Genomic DNA, 23,040 nt, shown 5'->3' on the forward strand with positions numbered 1-23,040 from the left:
GAGATAAATGAGGGTCTCTTATCCTGCGTAGAGATAGAGAAGGGTCTCTATCCTATCCAAGACGTGCTTCCTTTGGCTGGCTTTAAATCTTTCTTTTTTCTTTTTTAATGTATTTTGACATTGTAGATGGATGCATGGTTCAGATATTAAGTCAATCAATCAATCAATGTTTATTTATATAGCCCAATATCACAAATGTTACATTTGTCTCAGTGGTCTTCACAGTGTGTACAGAATATCAGTATGACAATACGACACCCTCTGTCCTTAGACCCTCACATCGTACAAGGAAACACTTCCAAAGAAAACCCAGTTTAAAGGGAAAAATGGGAGAAACCTCAGGGAGAGCAACAGAGGAGGGATCCCTCTCCCAGGACGGACAGACGTGCAATAGATGCCGTGTGTAAATTGAAAAGATAATACATTTGCAACATAGGTAGTCCAGATGTTTGGAGATTGTAGCTGATATCTGCTGTTAAATTAGTGTCAGCTGTTTGCAGGTAACATTACCTGCTGTAATAGCTTACCAAGTAGCTGTTACTTCATTGCAAATGAATAACATTCACATTGCTCCTTTTCCACAGGCAATGTATTGTCCATATTGTGGGACTGGTGGGTGTTTTGGGAGGTTTTGCGGTTCCTGTGGCAGCAACATTGAATGTTTGGCTCCCTTTCTCGAAGATGGTAAGCTCCTCCTTAAAAGTCAAGAATTTCACCAGTACAGTGATAATGTCTTATTTGTTTATGATTTGTTGCCATTTTAATATATGCTATACACATATTATTGTCAGTCATGGCAATTTCAACATGATTTAGAACTACTGATTAAAAAAATGCCAACAAGTAAAAAAAATCAGGTGAAATACCAAAGTTGACCAATGATGTGCTCCTTCATGTGCTGAGGGCTGAGCCTTCTGATGCGTTTATGTACAAATACAGGCATTAAAAGGGTACCTTTTTGTTCGCTACCTCTAGATTGATATGTATTTTTATCCTTAGCAATTATGTAAGTATCCCAATATGTTGTCCTTTGCCTGTTTATTTCTCTTATTTGTTGCTCCTCATGTCTGGAATTGTTCACGCATTGAACATACTGAAAACATACACTTATGCATCAAACAGTTCATGTATTTTCCTCATTACTGATACATTTTCATTTTTTTCTTAATCGGTTTTTTGTTATTAAGTTTCATTCCTAATGACACTGTTGTCTTTTCCCTTCAGTCACAGAATCTAATGAAGGAATCGAGGCAGGCCTCATCCACAAGTACTTCACGGAGGGACACGCTTATGAAGTGATACTTGATTTTCTAGAAAAAAAACACAACATTTTTCTTAGTCTGAGGACCTTAAAGAGGAGGCTACAGAACGCTGGCTTAACAAGAAGGACAGACTACACTCCCATTGGCACTGTACACCAAACTGTTGCACATGAACTGAGAGGCTCGGGTCGGCTGGTGGGTTACAGAGCTATGTGGCAGACATTGCAACACAAGTATCACCCGACAGTAAAAAGGGAGGATGTTAGACAGACGATTTCCAGACTGGATCCATCTGGTGTTCAACTTCGTACCAGGCGAAGGTTTGTCCGAAGAGGATACGTCACAGCAGGACCAAACCAAGTGTGGCACGCTGATGGATATGATAAACTTAAACCCTTTGGTATTGCCACCAGTGGCTGCATCGACGGCTTTTCAAGGAAAGTTATGTGGCTCAGGAGTGGCAGCACTAACAACGATCCGGGCATCATTGTGCAGTATTACCTGCAGTGTGTATCGGAGTTTGGACTACTTCCAGCCCGCCTTCGCACTGACTGTGGAACTGAAAACGGCACTATGGCAGCCATTAACTGCACATTACGATCTCAACACACAGATGATTTTGCAGGAGCCCTCAGTCACATGTACGGTACCTCAACTGCAAACCAGCGCATCGAGAGTTGGTGGTCTTTCTTCAGAAAGCAAAGGTATAGCCTTTTAAGGTCAGGTCCAAGAATGTGTGTGTGTGTGTGTGTGTGTGTGTATAGTACAGAGGTGCCCAAATACTTTAAATCTATCTGGATGAAAAAAATTGTGAAATTACATTAGAGCTATACACTAACATTTTCCCAAGGGAGTTTATGTGCTCCCAAATGAAATAATGTAGGAGCGCACCAAGAAAGTCACAACATTTCTAGAAATATTGTGACTTTTTACTTGACGTTGTCTTTTTTTTCATGAAATACAAAAGTTTTGAATTCCACCATTAGGACTCAGTTCTGGATCGAGCTCTTCGGTGACCTTGGAGAGAGGCACCTCTTCAGTGGGAGCCATGAGCACAAGTGTCTGCTGCGATATGTGTTTCTGGGCATCTTACAAAAAGACCTCGATGAGTACAGACAGCTGTGGAACCACCACACCATCCGGCCTGTTCGCCTGTCTCAGTGTCCATCAGGCAAACCTGATGCCATGTACCACCTGCCTCACAGGTTTCTATTGCAATTGTTTGGTAATATTACTTTAAAAAGATATCTGACTTCATATCATTTGGTGTATCAGCCCAATATGACAAGTTTGTCACTTGATAAATAACGTGATTCATTTAGTCTGAAAACTCATTATTTAAAAATGATTTCAAGTCTTAAACGACTAAAAATGGATTCCAACACAAAACCTAAATCACAAAATGTCCAAAGCTATTCTGTCGATTTATCTTACTCAATTCCAAAAAGTACCTTGTGTTAGAAAGTGAGTAGAATGACCATATGTGACTGAAAGAGCTGCTGTCAACCTGACATTAACTTCTCAAGTCAAAGCTCTTTGTTTAGGAATGAATTAACGAAAAACTGACTCAATGGAGTCTTAGTTATAATGCTTATCTAGCATGTTTGGGGGGTTAAATGATCCATTTGTAATCACTTGACTCATTATGTTTCAATGTATGACTGGTCTTAGGTTTGGCGGAAGGGAGTGTGGATTTCCAGTGTCCTGGGAAGCCCTACACCACTTTGATGGCATCATGCAAACATCATCTCAGTACAATTTGTGTGGTGATGAGAATCTGGAGATGCATTTTGTGGACTTGCAAAGAAGGAGTGGGTTGGCTCCACCAGGGAACTGGACAGCTGCTGTTCAGAATGACATGTCTGGAGTGTAGAACACATTGCCCCACCAGACCCCCAGAACCTTTTGTGTGTACAAGTTGATGAATCAACAATAACATTCATTGCATCAGTCACATATGCTACTGTTATTTCTGTTCTCACAGTGGGTCTGAGAATAAAATCTTGTGAACCAGCTACAGCCGTGTCATCTTTGTAGCGAGTGTGTAACATATATGCTATACGTAGAAAAACAAGTCCTTACGAAACACTTTTAAACCATTTAATGAAGAGTCATTCAGCTTTACTCTTTCACAAAGTCCATGTAAAAACATGATAACATGGCCAAAACAAAATTGGCACATTTGCACGACAAGGTGCCTTTTGCAGTCTTTATTTACTGTTTATGTAAATATTTGTAAAACATCTTAACACATGTTCTGAACTCTTGATTTAACCACGGTCTACCTTACCTACCTAACGAGAATACAATAACAATACAAATGTGTGGTGTTGTTCACATGTTAGATATGAAATAGGACAAATCTGCCATGAAAAATACTCACATCTCTCTTACATCACAACATTAAAACAATGGACGGTGTACTGTGTGTGGCAACATTAACTTTAACACCATTGGGAATGTTGACGTTGTAGAACATAGGAACTGAAGGCGTGGCAGAGGACTCATACCAGCAGGAGGCACACATGGCACACCTGTAGCGAACATTAACACCTCCTCCAAGGTCACTGAGCTGTCATTTTCTAAAAAGTAGAGAACATTGGAATCAATTGACAGTAAATACTATCTACATCAACACCGGAACCTTTTATAATCTGTGTGTATACAAATCAGACAAGAGCAAATTGACTAACCTTCACAATCGAGAAGATAGTCTGCCCAGTAACTCATAGCGTTCTCTTCCTGAGCCCTTCTGTTGCTTCCCTGTTGACTAAATTCAGGCTGGAACAGATTTTCCATCTCTGCAGCAGACCGCTTCACATCGGCATGACAGAGAGCAGGGTCAGGACCGTCGGATGCTGCTGCAGAGCTGTCAGAAACTGCAAACTTTCAAGTCCAGCCTTGAATCTAAAATACAATTAAAAGATGCATGCAAAGATACATGTGCATCATGTAGAAGTAAGTAAGCAAGAAACTGGGACAACAGCAACACGTTTTTCATAATTATTTTAGCAATAACAATGAAATACAAAAACCTACCTTTCGATTGCAGTGTTGTTCCTGTGGATTATGTACCACTTCAGGTAATCCTCTACAATCGTTTTTTTTTCTTCACATGACCTGACATGTCTGAAGCACCCAGCAGTCTGCAACATGGCACTGTTCTGTATCATTAAGTCCTGAAGGATCTCCACTGAGGGTGAATTCTGAATCTAAAAGAAGAGATAACAGAGTCCCATACATTTCAAAATATGACACGTAATTATAAAAAATGGTAATGCCAGAAGTATATCTTGAAAGAATGGTTTAAGTGGACAAAACTCTCTCTTTACCTATTCTAGAATGTCACACCCTTCTCATACCTCTTGTAGGACTCTCCCTATCTCCTCATCTGTAATGTCTCCAACAGATGCCTTGAAACTGCTCTGCCCTGAGATGTAGCTGACCAGATCCTCTGACAGAAAATTAGGACCAGGTCCACCATGCACAATGGACACCGCAATCATCTTCCCTGCTAAATAATACTCATCCTCTCTGATAGCTGTCCAAGATAATGCAGAATAAAGAAATATTAAATCAGTTTCCACATTTGAAAACACTGCAAGGTTGAAATATGGGTTCTTTTAAAACATTATACACAAAACAGAACCTGTTGAATTGTAGACCAGGTCGCGGCTCTCCACAGGTCCATCAAATATGGGCCGTTTGTTCAGCTCTTTCATGAGAAGGGAGAGGAATTCTCTCTTGGGGCCACCTGTATCGAGACCTTCCTCAAACCTCCCTTCATCGTCAGAGGACTTCACCAGGATGTCTTTCTTTTCTGAGAATGTTGCCCTTTTGAATCCTCTGACTGCTCCATCCCAGATGTTCGAGCGACAGATGTTAAATCTGCTGACAGCTCGATGGTCAATCTCTAGGGCCAGGTTTGCAGTTATCTCAGAAAGTGATTGCTGGTCCACCCTGTCATCAGATACATTATGACCATGTTAAATGGTACACCATAGCACACATTTTTGATCAGGAAAAATAACAACCACAGTTGAAGTAAGGGTAACTTTTCTCTTACTTTGTATCCTCTGGAATGTCATGACTGCACTCAACACTGTCTGAGTCATCCTTATCCTCTATCACAATGGGCGCATACAGCTGAGTATATTTGCTGAGAAATTGACATACACAAGTTTACATTGTTGATGTTTTCATATAAAACATACTTGAATTGTAGAAAGGAAAGTATAATACTTATAGCACGCAGTTTCCAGCACACCTCCTGATGTTCCTGGGCCCTCTTGTGAGTCAGAAAATAAGACCTGAATCACAAACCATAACAGGGATAGGACAGGTAAGTTGAAGTATTTTAAATCATGGCTGTCAGAGGGCTGATTTAGAAAGAAAAGACTATTCTAATGTACACAAACGTGGATCTCTGGGTCAGTGTGACACATTATTTCATGTAGTTTAAGACATTAATTGAGTGACAATATTTTCAGACAAGGCTAAATGTGAACAATAGACAATGTTTAAGAGCCACAATTACCGGAGCTGCTGAATCAGTGCCTGACTCTCCATCTGCAGGTTCCCATATCTGGAAGTAAAAAACAATATATCAGTGTGACACTTCAAATTTGACAGAACTAGAGCTTAACACATTTGAACATAAATATTGAATTATATTATTCTGACTGATAGTGTATGTGATTTGCGAGAGGGGCAATGATCCTTCTTACATTATCACTTTCAGTGAAAAACATACAAATTATTATGGTGTGATTTTGCAGCGATCTGCACTAAATAAAGTTGTTTTCTTAAGTTTGTAAAATATGTGTAGGCCAGGACGCTGCAACAATTACCGCAATTTAAAAATGCTATTTTGGGACATGTTTCATCGTAAAAATATGCCGTCTATGTGAAATCTAGAAACATTTTCACTTCCAGATAGAATATACAATATAAGCGATCTAAGATACAACAAATGTAGTACTCACTAATGTATCAGCTGCATTGAATTCTGCAGAAGTTGGACTCATGATGATCACCTCTGAATCCGATGAGTTGGATTCAGAGCTGGTTTCCTGAGCTGTGAAATACAAGAACAGGTATAAGAGGATTTTAGACTACTCAGAACAACAGAGTGCTTTCCTTGACAAACAAATACATTAAAAAAGCTCTTCTTGGTTGGCAATTCATTTCACAATTACTTACAAGATGTAAAGAAATCTTCAGCTGTACAAATGTACAGTGTGATACGTTGGTAGGCCTTCCCCACTACCTCTTTGTACTTGTTTAGAGTGAAGGGTACTTCTGTTCCTGGTATATTGGTTATCTTTGTACCGTCAGGGTAGAGCAGTACGTAGGGACCGCCATGTACATTTCTGTCGAAGGTCTTCATTTTTTGCTCAGCAGCTCTCTGCAATTCGTCCGCATCCGACTCTGGTCGTATCAAAAGGGGAAGTACTGTTCCTCTTACAGTCTTCAGTACACCATCTTTCAGCCTCATAAGGCCTACTGAAATCTACAGAGAAACAATGAAATAGGCGAATGTTCAACTAGTTCAGTGACACTATAAATACATGACAGAATGGACTGTCGGCAAATTATTAGTATATCTCAGCAAAAAAAATGTACCTTCACAACCTTCAGGTTGTCTTTTGATGGTCTTTTTTTTTTCTTAAAACCTGCTCGTCTCTCCTCCTCTTTTACACTCCGGAATGTCCGAAATAACTCCAGTGTGTTTTTTCCTGTAGCCTCTGCTTGAAATAAGAGTCCAATCAATCGTCAATGACAAAGAACAGAGAGACATACAGTGTTCTCACCCATACTCATAATATAGTGTACATTGCCTAAGCCTAATTCAAAAAATAAAAAAATAAAAATTACCTCCACTTGTGCCTGTTTTATCAACATCACACAGGAATTTGATGTCCTTGCCACATGAACAGCAAAAGGCTGATTTAGAAGCCTGCTGCTGCTGTCCACAAAAAGGACAATACATTATGACCTGCAACAAAACAAATAAAATATCATTAGTTTGCTTTGCGCTTCAATTGCATGAACATCTATCTATCTATATATCTATAAATCAAGACGTGTGTGTGTGTGTGTGTGTGTGTGTGTGTGTGTGTGTGTGTGTGTGTGTGTGTGTGTGTGTGTGTGTGTGTGTGTGTGTGTGTGTGTGTGTGTGTGTGTGTGTGTGTGTGTGTGTGTGTGTGTGTGTGTGTGTGGCTCGCATATCTCTCTGACTGTTTGTCAGATCGACCTAAGCTTTCGGATATGGCTTGCGGATTGCACGATGATGTGCATCCTTCATTTAGAATTTTTTGGGATTAATTTTCCCTAAACCTTTATTTTTTGACGAATCTACGCGCTCCGATCGGGTACGCGAGCAGCAATTATGGGAGCCAAACAATCGGTCCGCTTAGTACGGGCACAAGCTCTGAACGGCCATGCCCCGAACGGGCACTGCACTAGTTTTTAAATAACACTAACACATTTGGAAAGACTAATCAGTACTACTTTCAACACTGGCTTAATACAAGGAATATCCCAACATGGATTGCAAGTGTGTCTTATAATCACGACATTCCCCACTGACAAGGGCAAGACAAGCCTCAGGCAGTTAAACACGCAAGAATACTGTGTGTGTGTGTGTGTGTGTGTGTGTGTAGTCTAGATTTAAAACGGTTCAAGCTGCACGGATAAATCGAGCAGAATCAAACAGTTTTCACAGACAAGCAAACAACTTGAAAATAGCTTTCTGCAGTTTTGATCAAAGCTATGTTCTACTAACATTATACACTACACACATAATCTGCTCCCACACACAAAATAACGTCATTTAAAGTCATAAATACGGCAGCGACAGATATTATCTACATCCTGTGTAACTTTAACATTATAAACTTACCGATGAGATGTTTCCTGGAGATCCCCCAGCCTTCTTCTTCTCTCGCATAAAAAACAGCATGTGCATCAGCAATAATAGTCCCCGGTAATTCACTTCCATTGTGGCTTTTTTATTTGCATCGCGGCGTTTTTATTTGCGCGGCGTTTCTGTTTCTTTTTATTTGCAGCGTTTTTTTTTATTTGCATTGTTCTTTTATTTGCAGCACCCTGGCCTCTCAGGGCCACCGTAAAAGTAGCTTCATCCACATTTTCACCTACGCTGTTAATATATATGGAGAATAAAAGTACAATACACAACAGCAACACAACATGTTCTTCAGTTATATTATGTCTCTAGGTTATACATTGTTTTAGACTGAACAAAGCTGTTTGTGTCACACTGGGATCAAAGATGATTGACATTACTTTATTAAATCAAGTTTTAAAACATGACTATTTTATTTCAACAGGACCCAAAAAGGGGTATAAAATGGTAAATACATACTGTGATTGAACACAAAAACACCATCTATTATCGACCTTTATAGCAAATTCAAAACATTTACTATATAAATGATACAAAACACCACCTTTTAGTGTTAGACAGAAAATAGGTGACGAGACATTCTATTTTTTTAGATTAGGCCACTGTGGTGAGAGTAATACATATAGCTTGTACTCCATTTGTTTTGAAAATGTATATATATATACTTTATAAACAAACTGGTTACCCTTTTTTTTAAATTAGCATACAGAACATTATGAAAACAAACTTGACTAATGGTCGGCTCATAACCTCAGAACACAGAAGAGGAAAAGCTCCATGGATTCTCGTTTCATTTTGAAGGAGCTGCAGACCTAAAGTGTGTAGAAGACTTAAATGACTAAAAAGGTCACAATCACATTAATAAAACTGTACTTAGGTTTTAGTTTCACTTTTACAAAACAGAGTTCCACGTGTACTTTCTAGCATGTACGGCCATCTCCTCACTAGCCATATGCTGCTGCTCCCCTGCCAGCTCTGTCTCTCCTTTACTCATCTTCTTCGTAAAATAAGAAGAGATGTCTGTTGGCTTTCTCTTCATTTTCTGCAGATTGACATTACACACAGCAGTGATTAATAGTAGCCTACGCATTACACCAGCCCAGCATACCGACATCAAGCTAAACTAACGCTAACTAGGATAGCCGCCAAAGTGTGTTTACAGACTAATTATACCTGAAGTGAAGCCAGCCTTTACTGAGCCCGAGCCTGTTTCCAGGTCTTCCAGCGTTTTTCTCGTTTTAATGCCATTGAACACACATTTTGATCAGAGTAACAGCTAAAGGTAAGCATATCTCCGTTGTTTGCTGCCTAAAGCTAACACACTAAAGCCTAAAGTGTTGTGGGGCTTAACAGGCAACGAACGTATACGACTTACCTTCTAGAAGTCAGGTGGATTTTTGTCAACTCCAGTCCAGTCAGTAGAAAGAAACGTTTTGCTGCAACCTGCTGCTGTCTGTGCGAATCTCAGAGTGCTGCGCGAGTATCAGAGTGGTGCGCCGAGTATCAGAGTGTTACCATGGTAGCAGAGGGAGAGGGAGGGGCTGCATTATTAGTGTTGGAAGCTCAAATCAAGAGACTCACTGGCTGTGTATTTGTTGTGAAATATCAGATAAACTACTACGCATACGTGACTGGCGAGTGTGTGTGGTGGGGGGGCCAACAAATATATCAGGGTGGCCATGGCCCCCTGCCCCCCCCCCCCCCCCCTTCTGGCGCCACTGCTCGGAACGCAGATGGCGGCGGTGACCAATAATCTCGGTGTGTTGGGTGTCTCGCTAATCACCCCTCAGCAGGACACCCCCGCCCACCGCCGCAGGACGGGAGCAATTATTCGGACCGCTGCATTGGTCAGATGAACAATCTGACCCACGGTGTGGCCGCCGCAGCTGGATGCGTGATGTCCCTGGCCACAGTGGCGTCACGTCACGTGTGGTTGGGACTCACCGCGCTGTCCAGGAAGGATCGAGAGGATCTCCTTGGGGCACCCGTATCCACGGAGGGGCTCTTTGGATCGATGACCTCGGTCACACAGCGCTTCAGTGGACTGGAGGAAGAAAGGGTGTCTTGGGAGTCGGGAGGCCTGATAATTTATTCCGGCGAATTACTCAGACCTACTAATTGACCTAACAGAAGTTATTGAGTATATAGTTTACTGCTTGGCTCAGATCCACCAACGTCAGCAAGATCTCACCTCTATTAACTCCTGTTTCAATTCAGACGACCCACCAGAGAGTACCACAGCTTCATAGCTGCGGCTCCACAGCTGATTGCACATCCTCTAACACAATGTTATGGGGAATGGAAGCTCAGCTGTGTATTGACAGAGTGGATGGACAGGACGCTGAGACTGGGTTATTCACTCCAGTTTTGCAGCATCCCTCCTCCGTTCAGAGGCATGAGAGAGGAAAATCTATCATTCGAAGAGGAGATTGCAAAAACAGGCGGTGTCTGTTGTGCACTCTCAAGGCAGAGAGAAAGGGCACTATTCCCTGTACTTCCTGGTTCCCAAGAAGACAGGATAATTCTGGCCCATTCTGGATCTTCGCAGCCTGAATCGGCACATTGCCTGCTGTTCCATATGTTAACTATAAAACAGTTACTGGGACTGGTGCAGCCAGGCGATTGGTTCACACCATAGACTACATAGACATATAAATGGACGTAGGGTCCGTGACGTCACCCATAGGATTCTGCAGAGTTGTTGTGAAGCCCTTAGTAGGCGGAGTCGGCCACTAACGGCTTGACAGTGACGTCAGAGTCTAACTCCCGCCTGCTCCAAATACGGGCAAAGAGGTGGTGCTGAGGCGGGACAGGGCGGGACCTGCTGCCACCGAGCGTGACGTTCCAGACCTAGCTCAGGCTAAGAAGCTAAGCTAACATGCTCTCAGTATTAAGCTAACAACCTATGCTAACAACCCAGCTTGAGGTCACTGCTCCTCGTTCCCGGCATATTCTGAAGGTAAGATACCCTGTAACTTTACAAAACTTGTCCTTTTGATTTAAATGTTCTTGAACCTACACTATACAATTGTTTTTTTAAGTGCTTCACCGTTTTTCAAATATAAATGTCATTTGTAACTAAACTTTGTAAACTAGCAGAGATATGGCCAGTGTTGCGTGAATTAAACTTAATTAATGAAATATGACTGTAGAAAAAGAAAGGTGCTTTTATATTGACATTTATTCCTCCGGATGTTCAGCACCCACTGGTCCAGCCTGTCTGGATCACCTAAAGGAAACCTTTATTCAAAAATACATGAAAACCGACCCAAAGACAACAGGAGGGTTAATGCCATATTCACTTAGTAACGCATGAACAACTTTTACAAATATTTATATATAGTCTTTGTTGGTAAATGTAATCTAGGTTGCACATTTCCTGCTGAAATACATGCATGGGCCTACCAAGTTACTGCGTGGCACTTTGGTTTTGATAAAACTGTGTAGTTCCACTATATAAACGTTACATTCATAATCAAACGAGACAATATGCAAGATAAATAGCTATGTGTTGTTATTCTTAATGCTTGTCATTCACACGTTAAGAAAATAAAATAAGTACCGATACATAGCAGAACAATTGTGGCGATGTTCAGCTTAATAAGCCTTGTTCAACATCATTTATTTAGCTAATACTATAGAAGGCTGCAGGCGAACCAATTCCGCGTTTCGCTGCATTCCTTGATCTCCAGTTATAACGCCGGGCTCCGCCGCTGGCTGAAGCTAACGGAGCCGCAAAGGGCTAGCTACGGCTCCGGTTAGCTCCGGTGGCGGACTCCGGCGGCCACCACTGGGATAATTGGGTCCCCTTTTAACATTTGCTCCCATAATTATGAAGGTGGAATCTAACTATATCAATAATACAAATGTATGGAGCCAGGGATAGAAACATGTTTTTTTATGCTGTAAAATTGGGCATTTTAACATGGGGGTCTATGGAAATTGCTCCTTTGTGCAGCCATCGCCTATCGGCCAATATATGAACTGCAGTGTGTGGCACTTCCGTATTGGCGTCCCGGCTCTTCCCCAGAGTTTGCCGCTTGGTTTACACCCATCGACCTGAAAGACGCTTACTTTCATGTCGAAATTGCTCCAAAACACAGAAAGTATTTAGTAGCCTACGAGACTGCCGTTCGGCGACTCCCTATCCCCACGCACGTTCAGCAAATGTGTGGCGCTGCAGCCACAGCGCTGCAGCCGCTGCGCGACCATGGCATGAGGGTGTTCTTTTATCTAGACCAGTGCTTCTCAAAGTATGGTCCGTGAGTGCCCCCTAGTGGTCCATGAGTATGTTGGTAACATTTCACATTTGAAATAAATACATTTAAGTTTTCCCCACTCTCGCGGGAATATCTTCGCAATGGAGCGAGCTTAAGTTTTCGATTGCATGATATAGCCCAGCGAAACAACTTTGTCACACATTTTGCCACTTGTTTGTACCATTTTCAGGTGATGTGTAATCTGTTCTAGATAAACGATGTGTTTTTGGATATTTGGGGAGTTAGGTGGTCCGTGAGTGTTTTTGTATTGGTTAAGTGGTCCTTGGTATGAAAAGGTTTGAGAAAAACGGATCTAGACAACCTCATAGTCATGGCCAGGTCCACGCAATGGGCAATAATTCGCACAGCCCAAATGATCCTACACCTAACCAAGTTGTTTTTTTGTGGTCAATTGGAAGAAGAGCTGCCCCATACCTCACCAGCAGGTAGAATAGCTGGGGGTGGTGCTTGATGCAGGCAGACTACGTGCCACCCTGAGAGAAAGCAGACAGGCAGTGGCAGTTCTAGACCAATTTGACTGGGGGGGCCACTGGGGGGCCAGTTATTTTCTGAGGGGGGCACAATAAATGCAGGACGAAAAAGAGAACTAGACAGTATGAAGTAATTGCGCATAAGAAAACAATGCAATACAGTTATTGTTTATTTGTTTCAGTACACTTATTTATTTCAGATAGATCTTATAGTTATTACTGTTAGCTTCAGCTTAAGTTATAGTGCAATGTTTGCACTAACACCATATTTATATAAAAATAAAGGCAATGAACAGTTACATCTCTACTTTACATAAGGGTGTCTGCACAATCTCACATTACAGCAACAAAATCCTGCGTTTTTTGGCAAACAGGGGGGTCAGAGGTCAGTGTTAGGGGGGCACTGGCCCCCCCTGCCCCCTCTAGAACCACCCCTGCAGACAGGCATCCTTGCTTCGGGCAGTTTGCAGACTGCTTCAGGGGGCGACGGTGACAGCTTTGACCATCATGCAGACTTTGGGTCTCATGGCGGCTGCTCACTTCGTGGTGCCACTCGGTCTGTTGCATACACGTCGCCTGCTGAGGTGGTTTATCTCCGTCTTCACAGACGCATCCAAGACAGGATGGGGGGGACATGCCTAGAGAGAGCTATAGGTGGTGGCTGGCATCTGACAGAGGCTCGACACAGCAACCTCCTGTGCTGCAAGCAGTGATGTTTGTCCTACAGCACTTTGCACCCTTAATACAGGGCAAACATGTGCTAGTGAGGAGCGACAACCGCACCACAGTGGCGTACATCAACAGGCAGGGCGGAGTCTGCTCCGTAGCCTTGTTGACCGCAGCAGAGAACCTGTGGTTGTGGGCTTCACAGGGCCCTGCACATCCCAGGACGGGAGAACTGGGGGGCCGACCTCATGTCAAGAGGCGGGGCCCTGCCAGACGAGTGGAGGATTCACCCGGAGGTGGTGAAGCAGGTCTGGACTCAGTTCGGGAGTTCTCCCTGGCCCGGTGGGACAATCCGCCCTTCGGGGTGGACGAATTTGCACACGAGCCATGGCCAAGAAAGCTGCTTTAGTTCTTACCACTGCTGCACCTTTTCCCCCCCGCCTGGAGAGGGTAAGGCGGGAACATCTGTCAGTCATCCTAGTGGCTCCAGGTCGCCGCTTGGCGCTGTGGTACGCGGAGGTGACACAGATGATGGTGGGCCAGCCCTGGACGATTCCTCAGGTCTGGGGGGCGCTGTCTCAGGAAGCAGGTGCAATAGGGGCTTTACCCACTCTGGGCCACCCTCTCCAGGCTTGGCTCCTGAGAGTGACAGGCTGAGACAGGTGGGGCTGTCTGACAATTGTTAGAAATTAAAATCAATGTTTTATGGCATGACTTGGTTTGGACGTACCGTCAGCTTAAAAGCTATTTTATTCTGAAAAAAAACGGAAGTTCTCGCATAATCTTAATGTCAAGCTTTTATTCTGAAAATCCTTCATGACGACATCCGGGGCGACCGTCCAGTATTATTAAAGTGGCTATTGAAGCCGTTGAATTAATTGAAAATGAATTGAGTGTGGACTGGTACAAAATTGAACCCTAATCAGAAACAACTCTGTAATTGTGTGGCCGCTTACAGAATATACTGTATCAGTACCATGACCATGTTGTGTCTTTACTGGTCCAACCATTAAAAATAAAACAATTTTAGCAACATAATGGAGTATACTTCAGGGCAGGGATGTAATAAACACAAATCAAACTGCCTTAAAAACCTGTTAAGCTCCAAAGACCCCTTCGGCGGGTCCTTTTTTTTCACGACACTGTGTCTCAGGGCATCTTAATATTTAAGAACCTATTCATTCAGTTATACCAGATTAACGGGAATAATCTCAGCTAACTGACGATACAAACCATCTTTGCCAAAACAAAACACAAGTCTCATAAGAAGCGTCTAAATGACCACTGAGCGAAAAATGCTCACGCACTTTGGCACAGAACTCAAGATGGAGATACCCTTATTACTTATCGTAGCTGCACATACAAGATATCCGATTAAAGCTGAGGTTCCACAGATTATATAGGTATTTATATCATCACTGAGTGATCCGAACTCGCGACAGGGGAAGCAAATACAGACATCACAACACGTACCTTTACGGAGCTTTTACGGGAGATCGTCTCACTGTAGCTGTCAATCTGATCAAAAGACGTGTTCAATGGCATTAAAACGAGAAAAAACGCGGCTGAATCAGTTAATCCATAGGTTGATAATGTGTCTGTTGCTTTGAAAAAAATATTTATAATCCATAATTCCGGTTTTGGATATGCATCACTCTCACTCCTTATTTGGTAATGTGTGTGTGTATGTGGGAGTTCCCCTCGATTCCATTGGCTCTGACGGTTAGAAATATATGTCAAAATCGACCAAGGCGGGCCAGAGATATGGAAAATCCACCCAAATGACCCCAGAAGTGTTTTTTTGTTGCTAAATCTCTCTAAAAAGGTCACATTTCACTTGTTTCTCATCAATCTTGATACAGGGTGCTTATTATATGTTGTAGTTTGGATTCCTAAAGCTTTTAGTCTACTAACCCATCATCCAAGGGTAGTTTTAAGTCATTTTTATTTTTTGATGGACACAATCATTTACATGTTTTTACTGTGTTCAATCTGAATTTACTTTAAATAAAAACATCTATATTGATTCTGACACTTCTACATCCAACTCACAGATGTAACCTTGCTTTGAGAAAAAATATTATTCATTTAACCCTTTTAGAAGGGAAGATATGGTCATTTGTTCTGGGAATGTAATTTTCGAGCCTGAGACCTGAAAAACAGGCTCGGGGCTTAACAGGTTAAAGTTTGTCTAGTCTGGAGTTGCTTGCATGCATATTCAGTTGTGATATAACAAAATAATCCAATTGACAGTTCATAGAGTCCTATAGTGAACCTTGAAATGTAGAGTACCCAAAGTTTTATGTTAGAAATGTATATCACGGCACCTAAAAACAGCCAATGCTAACTTGCATATGTTGGGCAAATGGCAGTTAATTAGCATTATAGCTTATGTGACAATAGTTTAAAAATGGCTTTGAAGATTTGCACAATTTCTGCGTGGTTTTGGAGGTTATTGAGGATGTTTATTCAATTGCTAAATAATGCTAATTAACGCAACTTATGCTAATTGTTCAATTTGCCCAACATATGCCGGTTAGCATCCAGCCGTTTCCATGTGCCGGGGACCCTACTATATATTTATAACATAAAAGGTACTCAACATTTCAGGGTTGACACTGCCAAGTAGACTGAAAGGATGATGTTGTGTATAAGAACTGAAAAATGAAAGGATGACACCAACCAGAGGAGAGTTTGTGTTGAAATGAGTGGGTTGGACATATGATGGAAGTCCTAGTGTTGGGAAGAAGTAAAACACGATGGGTAGGTATTTTTCTCAAAATCCGGAACATCCAAATAAAATGCACACCTTTGGTAGATTACTTTTTATGGTGACTGCAGAAACTGTACTTGTGATCATCAAACCAAAGATGAAGATAAAATAATTGCTCATGATAACTTTCCACAGTTAAAGAAATTGTAACGACTGAATGAACACAAGTGGAGGACTCAATAGCACGACTCAGAGGCTTAGGATGCAAAAAGGGCTTTATATCCAAGGTTCGGTACATGGGAGATCAGTCAATAAGGCTAACAAAACACACGAGGAGTAGACAGGGACCGGGTCAGAACACGAAGTTGGGTCAGGTACACGTGGAATCAGATACTAGGAAAAACACTTCTGCAACGCTAGGAATAACTAAGAAGAACTGGCACTGAAAGGAATGTGGATGCAGACTAAGTAGACAGAGGGAGAGATGATAATGGGGCACAGGTGAGGCTAATTAGGGATGGGAAGCAGGTGGAGTTCAATCAAGGCCAGGAAAGCTGAGACTGAAATGAGAGAAACAACTATGAAAACAGGAACAATAACAAAAACATCAACATGCTGGCTAGGCCCTTACAGAAATATCTTCTCGTAACAGTGTTTTTGGCCTCCTAAAGACCATCGAACTCAGATTTTTTTACGAGGCCTCTGCAGTGGTGGTCAATAGCTTTGTTGCTCAATTCACTGTGCTACCTTAAATAAAGGCCCAGCTATTAAAATGAATTGAGTGTGGACTGGTACAAAATGGAACCCTAATCAGAAACAACTCTGTAATTGTATGGCCGCTTACAGAATATACTGTATGAGGCCATGTTGTGTCTTTACTTGTCCAACCATTAAAAATAAAACAATTTCAGCAAAATAATGGAGTATACTTCAGGGCAGGGATGTAATAAACTCAAATCAAACTGCCTTAAAAACCTGTTAAGCCCCAAAGATCCCTTCGGCGGGTCTTTTTTTTCACGACACTGTGTCTCAGGGCATCTTAATATTTAAGAACCTATTCATGTGTTATACCAGATTAACGGGAAGAATCTCAGCTAACTGACGATACAAACCATTTTTACCAAAACAAAACACAAGTCTCATAAGAAGCGTCTAAATGACCCCTGAGCGAAAAAGCACTTTGGCACAGAACTCAAGATAAAAGATACCCTTATTACTTATCGTAACTGCACATACAAGATATCCGATTAAAGCTGAGGTTCCACAGATTATTTAGGTATAGTATCATCACTAAGTGATCCGAACTCGCGATAGGGGAAGCAAACACAGACATCACAACACGTACCTTTACGGAGCTTTTACGGGAGATCGTCTCACCGTAGCTGTCAATCTGATCAAAAGACGTGTTCAATGGCATTAAAACGAGAAAAAACGCGACTGAATCAGTTAATCCATAGGTTGATAATGTGTCTGTCGCTTTGAAAACAAATATTTATAATCCATAATTCCGTTTTTATGTAAAAATCGGAGAGTAAAAGTTAGCTGCTAATGGTAGCCTCCAGAGTTATCACAGCTTCCGGTTTTGGATATGCGTCACTCTCACTCCTTATTTGGTAATGTGTGTGTGTGTATGTGGGAGTTTCCCTCGATTCCATTGGCTCTGACGGTTAGAAAGAGATGTCAATCATCAAAATCGACCAAGGGGGGCCAGAGATATGGAAAATCCACCCAAATGACCCCAGAAGTGTTTTTTTGTTGCTAAATCTCTCTAAAAAGGTCAAATTTCACTTGTTTTTCATCAATCTTCATACAGGGTACTTATTATATGTTGTAGTTTGGATTCCTATAGCTTTTAGTCTACCATCCCATCATTCAAGGGTGGTTTTAAGTAATATTCTTTTTCTGGACGGACACAATAATTTACATTTTTTTACTGTGTTCAATCTGAATTTACTTAAAAATAAAAACATCTATATTGATTATGAAACTTCTACATCCAACTCACAGGTGTAACCTTGCTTTGAGAAAAAATATTATTCATTTAACCCTTTTAGAAGGGAAGATATGGTAATTTGTTCTGGGAATGTCATTTTCGAGCCTGAGACCTGAAAAACAGGCTCGGGGCTTAACAGGTTAAAGTTTGTCTAGTCTGGAGTTGCTTGCATGCATATTCAGTTGTGATATAACAAAATAATCCAATTGACAGTTCATAGAGTCCTATAGTGAACCCTGAAATGTAGAGTACCCAAAGTGTTATGTTATAAATGTATAGCATGGGTCCCCAGCACCTAAAAACAGCCGATGCTAACTTGCATATGTTGGGCAAATGGCAGTTAATTAGCATTATAGCTTATGTGACAATAGTTTAAAAATGGCTTTGAAGATTTGCACAATTTCTGCGTGGTTTTGGAGGTTATTGAGGATGTTTATTCAATTGCTAAATAATGCTAATTAATGCAACTTATGCTAATTGTTCAATTTGCCCAACATATGCAGGTTAGCATCCAGCCGTTTCCATGTGCCGGGGACCCTACTATATATTTCTAACATAAAAGGTACTCAACATTTCAGGGTTGACACTGCCAAGTAGACTGAAAGGATGATGTTGTGTATAAGAACTGAAAAATGAAAGGATGACACCAACCAGAGGAGAGTTTGTGTTGAAATGAGTGGTTTGGACATCTGATGGAAGTAAAACACGATGGGTAGGCTTGAGAAAATGTATAAAATATACCATCAGACTGCTTATAAGCTTAGCTAAAGTTTATGATGGTGCATTGTTGCCTTTTAGGGTATTGCACTTTGTGACAAGTCAAACAGCGAGGACCTAGAAGTTTTTCAATTATTCCAGCCAATTTGGAATAACGTTATTGACCTGAAGCCGTTTATGATGAAAGTGTTAATACAGGAGAAAGCAAAGACTAAGTGCAGACGGGGCAAAATGCAGAGCAGGGTGTTTTTTGTACCCTTGGATTGCCCTAATTATACAGAGCATTGATTTTACAATGCATCCATGGATTGATTAGAAGAGCCCTGCACCCCCCGAGGAAGAAAGGCTTCTCCCTCTGGTGTGCTGCTCACCGCTCTGCTCTCCACTCGTCCTCTGCTCCCTGATATTCTTTTCCTTGACTTTCTTCTCTGCTCCGTGATAATCAGTAGATCCTGCCTCCCCCTATACCATGTTTCTTTCCTTTCATTCCCGGAGCTCCTTTCTCTGATCTCTATTCTGATACCTATAGTAAAACCCACTGAAATGTTAACCTTCTTTTTGACTTTTAAAGTCTGTATTGTGCTTTAATTATATTCCCCACAGTAACTATTATGTTCAAATGAAGTCACTGTGATATGAGCGTCAGTGGGATGGTCTACCTTGTTTGATTAGTATTACTCTGCCAAGGACTGGCCTGGTTTTTAATGACACAGGTATAGCCTGTCGACATTACGACCTGGAGCCCAAAAATACTTGTTCCCACTAACTTATTTTGGTGAAGAGTTGCCTGTAAATCAGAGGATCATTTTTCTTGAACTAAATCAACGGCTGTAACGAGTACAGACACTTACTTGAATAGGCCTGATTTAAATCAGCAGCATCAAAGTCTCAAAATGCAATAAAAGCAAAATCCAGAGTTATTTTCCCTCTGCATTCATTTGACTGAGCCTAGAATGGCTGAGAAGGCCCTGGTGGTGCTCTGTGAGCCCAGATGAGGGTGCTTGTACTCTCGAGGGTCACCTCCTCCAACACTGTATCAGTTCTCTTTATACATCCATGCTAAAAACACCTCAGAGTTGTAGTTAGTTTAAGGCTTACTTAAACATCCCTCTTGTCCCCCCTCCATTTCGTCATCCACCCTCCTTTGTCCACTTCATGCACACTTTCTTCTCATTCATCCTTCACTCCTAAAGCCCTCTCTTTCCCCCTTACCCATCTTCCCTTTGTGCAATAAGGTCTTCCTGTCAGATAGAAGGGAGGGGCTGTAGACAAATGTGTATCTTATAATGAAGAGATGCGTATAGAGGTACACAGTCCAATTGGATGGATCAACTGCTGTGGGCAACTGGGGAAAAGATATTTGTGCAGGAATGGAGAGAGACGGGTGTGTTTAGAAATCAATTACACAGTAAATATGACAGGAGTCAGCAACGACGCCCTCAGGGGAACCCGGGGAATATGTTCCTGCCTCCATGTCGGTACATCTGCTCTCCCTACAAATGAATTACTAATTGTATGTACAGGAGTAGAGAGAGAGAGAGAGAGAGGGAGAGAGAGAGAGAGAGAGAGAGAGAATTCATCACTGATATGAACTTTTATATTGGCTATATTCAAAATCCACCTGTTTTCTGATTATTGTGTAAATAATAGTCCTCTTCCACAAGTCACCAAAACAACATGTTTTATTTATTTAATGTTTGGTTTTCCTTCTCCTGAAGTGTGTGCTGTCAGTTGTTGTGCATGTCAATGGTCTGCAAAGGCTACACTCCTCTGGAGATTCTCATACAAATCTGACAACTCAGACTTACTACTTAATGTCAATGCACAGCATCACAACACCAAAGAGAAGAGTTAGCAAAAGCAGGGCTTATACAGATAGATAGCAAGACTCCTCCACAGTGGTCAGTGTCACAGAGTACTCCGTTTGAACTGTAAGTCAAACACATCTTCAGGTTCTCCTTGCATTAGGCAAGGGCCATCCCCCCAAGAAGCTATAGGCAAGGGCCATCCCCCCAAGAAGCTATAGGTTAGGGCCATCCCCCAATAAGCTATAGGTTAGGGCCACCCCCCCAAGAAGCTATAGGTAAGGGCCATCCCCCAAGAAGCTATACACATACAAGGAGGCATGGTCACGGGAAAATACACACACACTGCCAGTCACCTCTCTCTCTCTCTCTCTCTCTCTCTCTCTCTCTCTCTCTCTCTCTCTCTCTCTCTCTCTCTCTCTCTCTCTCTCTCTCTCTCTCTCTCTCTCTCATTGTGAGTGGACCGGTGAGTATAGCGGAGAGCGATCGTTTAAAGTCACGCCAGGTATGGCGTTCCGTGGCAGCTGCGCTGTGTTAGAGAAGCTGACTCGCCAACACGCCATCAAGCTCTCTCCACCTGTCGGTGTGTCGGTGGAGGAGTGTGGTCTGGCTGTGGGGGCTGTGGTGGGATATGGCAGAGTTAAATCTGCCTCCCGCATGAACAGTGCAGTGGTTATTTTTTTAGACTGCACGGAGAAAGCTAACCAGCTGGTGGAGAGCGGGCTAGTGATTAAAGGGACGCTGTTACCCGTGCTACCCCTTGTCACTCCAGCTAAAAAGGTAATCATCTCAAATGTACCCCCGTTTCTGAGAAACGAGTTGTTGGAGAGAGAGCTGGCTCGAGGAGTCAGGTGTGTCTTTTAGGAGACAGGTGCTTATGGTCCTGAAAAAGGATGAAGGCCGACGGTAGAGCCGCTACAGATTGCCTTGTCCGCGGCCGGGCCGCCGGTGCTGGGGTCCGCGCTCGCGGCAGAGCCGCTGCAGGTCCCTTTGCCCGCTGCCGGACCGCCGGTGATGGGGTCCGCGCCCGCGGCAGAGCCGCTGCAGGTCCCTTTGCCCGCTGCCGGGCCGCCGGTGATGGGGTCCGCGCCCGCGGCAGAGCCGCTGCCGGTTTTTTTTGTCCGCGGCCGGGCCGCCGGTGCTGGGGCCCGCGCCAGCGGCAGAGCCGCTGTCGGTTGATTCGCCCGCGGCGGAAACGCCGGTGGTGGAGCCGCCGGTGGTGGAGCCGCCGGTGGTGGAGCCGCCGGTGGTGGAGCCGCAGGTCAGTCGGTCAGGGGCAGAGCCAACGGTTTCACGCGTGGAAAGCACACAGGCAGCCGGTACACACAGTATCACACATAAGGACACTCAGGTCACACAGGAAGCAGATAGTGAACACACTGCAGCCAGAGTGGCTGAGTCTGTTCTGGAGGATGTGGTAATGGATGAGGATTTATTAAGGTTACCTGTTAAAAGAAAAAATGAACAAGTGAGCAAAGGAAGTGTGACTCAAAAAGGGAAGGTGTCAAAGAAGGAGTTGCTGTGTTCCTCCTCTCAGCCAGAGGGAGTCCCAGAGGACGCAGAGGACAGTGACAGCGAGTCATTCTTTGACATCGTTGAGGTAACACAGGGAGAGGAGTATTCTATCCAGAGGATCAGATCCTTTCTGGCGGAAACTAAGGGGTTGAGGTCGGTGAAGTTAGAGGATTTTTTTGGTGATGTGCAGATATTTCACAATGCTGCCAGGGTTCTCATGCGGCGCAAAGAAGCTTTAGGGGAACTTTTCTTCAGCAGCCCAGAGAAGGCTCGTTTAAAGAAGATACTTCAGAGGATTAGAGAGGAAACTGCAAAGAATTATGAATAAGTACATCTTGGTTTTATTTTTATTTTTTTTATTTATCTTCAGCCAGGTTTTTGATTTTGTTAGGATGCAACTATAATTTCATTATGAGTGACATAAAGCTGGGCTCTTTAAACATTAACGAGGGGGGTGCTAAGAGAGCGTCTTTATTTACTTTATTAGGAAACAAGAATTGTGACGTTTCTCCAGGAAACTCACAGCACTGCTGAGAACGAGAGTGACTGGAGGAGGGAATGGGGGGGGGGGAGGGTTTCTTCAGCCATAAGCGCAGCAATAGTGGAGGGGTTGCCATTCTCTTTGCGAGGGGCTTTACACCCTTCTCCTGTGCGGTCGATGAGGTCATCCCAGGACACTTGCTCAAAATAA

The 23,040-nt window shown here is 42.7% G+C and overlaps 1 protein-coding gene and 2 long non-coding RNA genes across 3 annotated transcripts; all 3 read right to left on the reverse strand.

The window, feature by feature from the left end:
• Positions 1–3,419: 3,419 nt before the first annotated feature.
• On the reverse strand, positions 3,420–4,388 carry LOC117448672 (uncharacterized). Its single transcript, XR_011643336.1, has 3 exons — positions 4,302–4,388; positions 3,956–4,169; positions 3,420–3,844 (listed from the first exon to the last, which is right to left on the reverse strand). It is a non-coding gene; the product is annotated as an uncharacterized lncRNA (long non-coding RNA).
• Positions 4,389–4,618: 230 nt separating this feature from the next.
• LOC117447938 (G2/M phase-specific E3 ubiquitin-protein ligase-like) lies at positions 4,619–6,651 on the reverse strand. Its single transcript, XM_034084961.2, has 7 exons — positions 6,465–6,651; positions 6,248–6,339; positions 5,800–5,847; positions 5,505–5,572; positions 5,329–5,421; positions 4,912–5,222; positions 4,619–4,803 (listed from the first exon to the last, which is right to left on the reverse strand). The coding sequence occupies exons 1-7, from the start codon at positions 6,649–6,651 to the stop codon at positions 4,619–4,621; spliced, it is 984 nt and encodes a 327-aa protein (XP_033940852.2).
• Positions 6,652–6,937: 286 nt separating this feature from the next.
• LOC139434026 (uncharacterized) lies at positions 6,938–8,201 on the reverse strand. Its single transcript, XR_011643428.1, has 3 exons — positions 8,167–8,201; positions 7,140–7,260; positions 6,938–7,009 (listed from the first exon to the last, which is right to left on the reverse strand). It is a non-coding gene; the product is annotated as an uncharacterized lncRNA (long non-coding RNA).
• Between the last annotated feature and the right edge of the window lie 14,839 nt (positions 8,202–23,040).

The sequence above is a fragment of the Pseudochaenichthys georgianus genome, chromosome 6 (assembly GCF_902827115.2).
Source record: "Pseudochaenichthys georgianus chromosome 6, fPseGeo1.2, whole genome shotgun sequence".
Taxonomy (NCBI): Eukaryota; Metazoa; Chordata; class Actinopteri; order Perciformes; family Channichthyidae; genus Pseudochaenichthys; species Pseudochaenichthys georgianus.

Excerpts from the sequence above, each read along its gene's own strand:
- LOC117447938 (XM_034084961.2), bottom strand. The coding sequence starts at position 6,651 with ATGAAGACCTTCGACAGAAATGTACATGGCGGTCCCTACGTACTGCTC. Across the intron at positions 5,223-5,328 it reads GACATTCCAGAGGATACAAA|GGTGGACCAGCAATCACTTT; the intron begins GTAAGAGAAAAG and ends ATCTGATGACAG. Across the intron at positions 4,804-4,911 it reads CCTGGTCTACAATTCAACAG|CTATCAGAGAGGATGAGTAT; the intron begins GTTCTGTTTTGT and ends TATCTTGGACAG.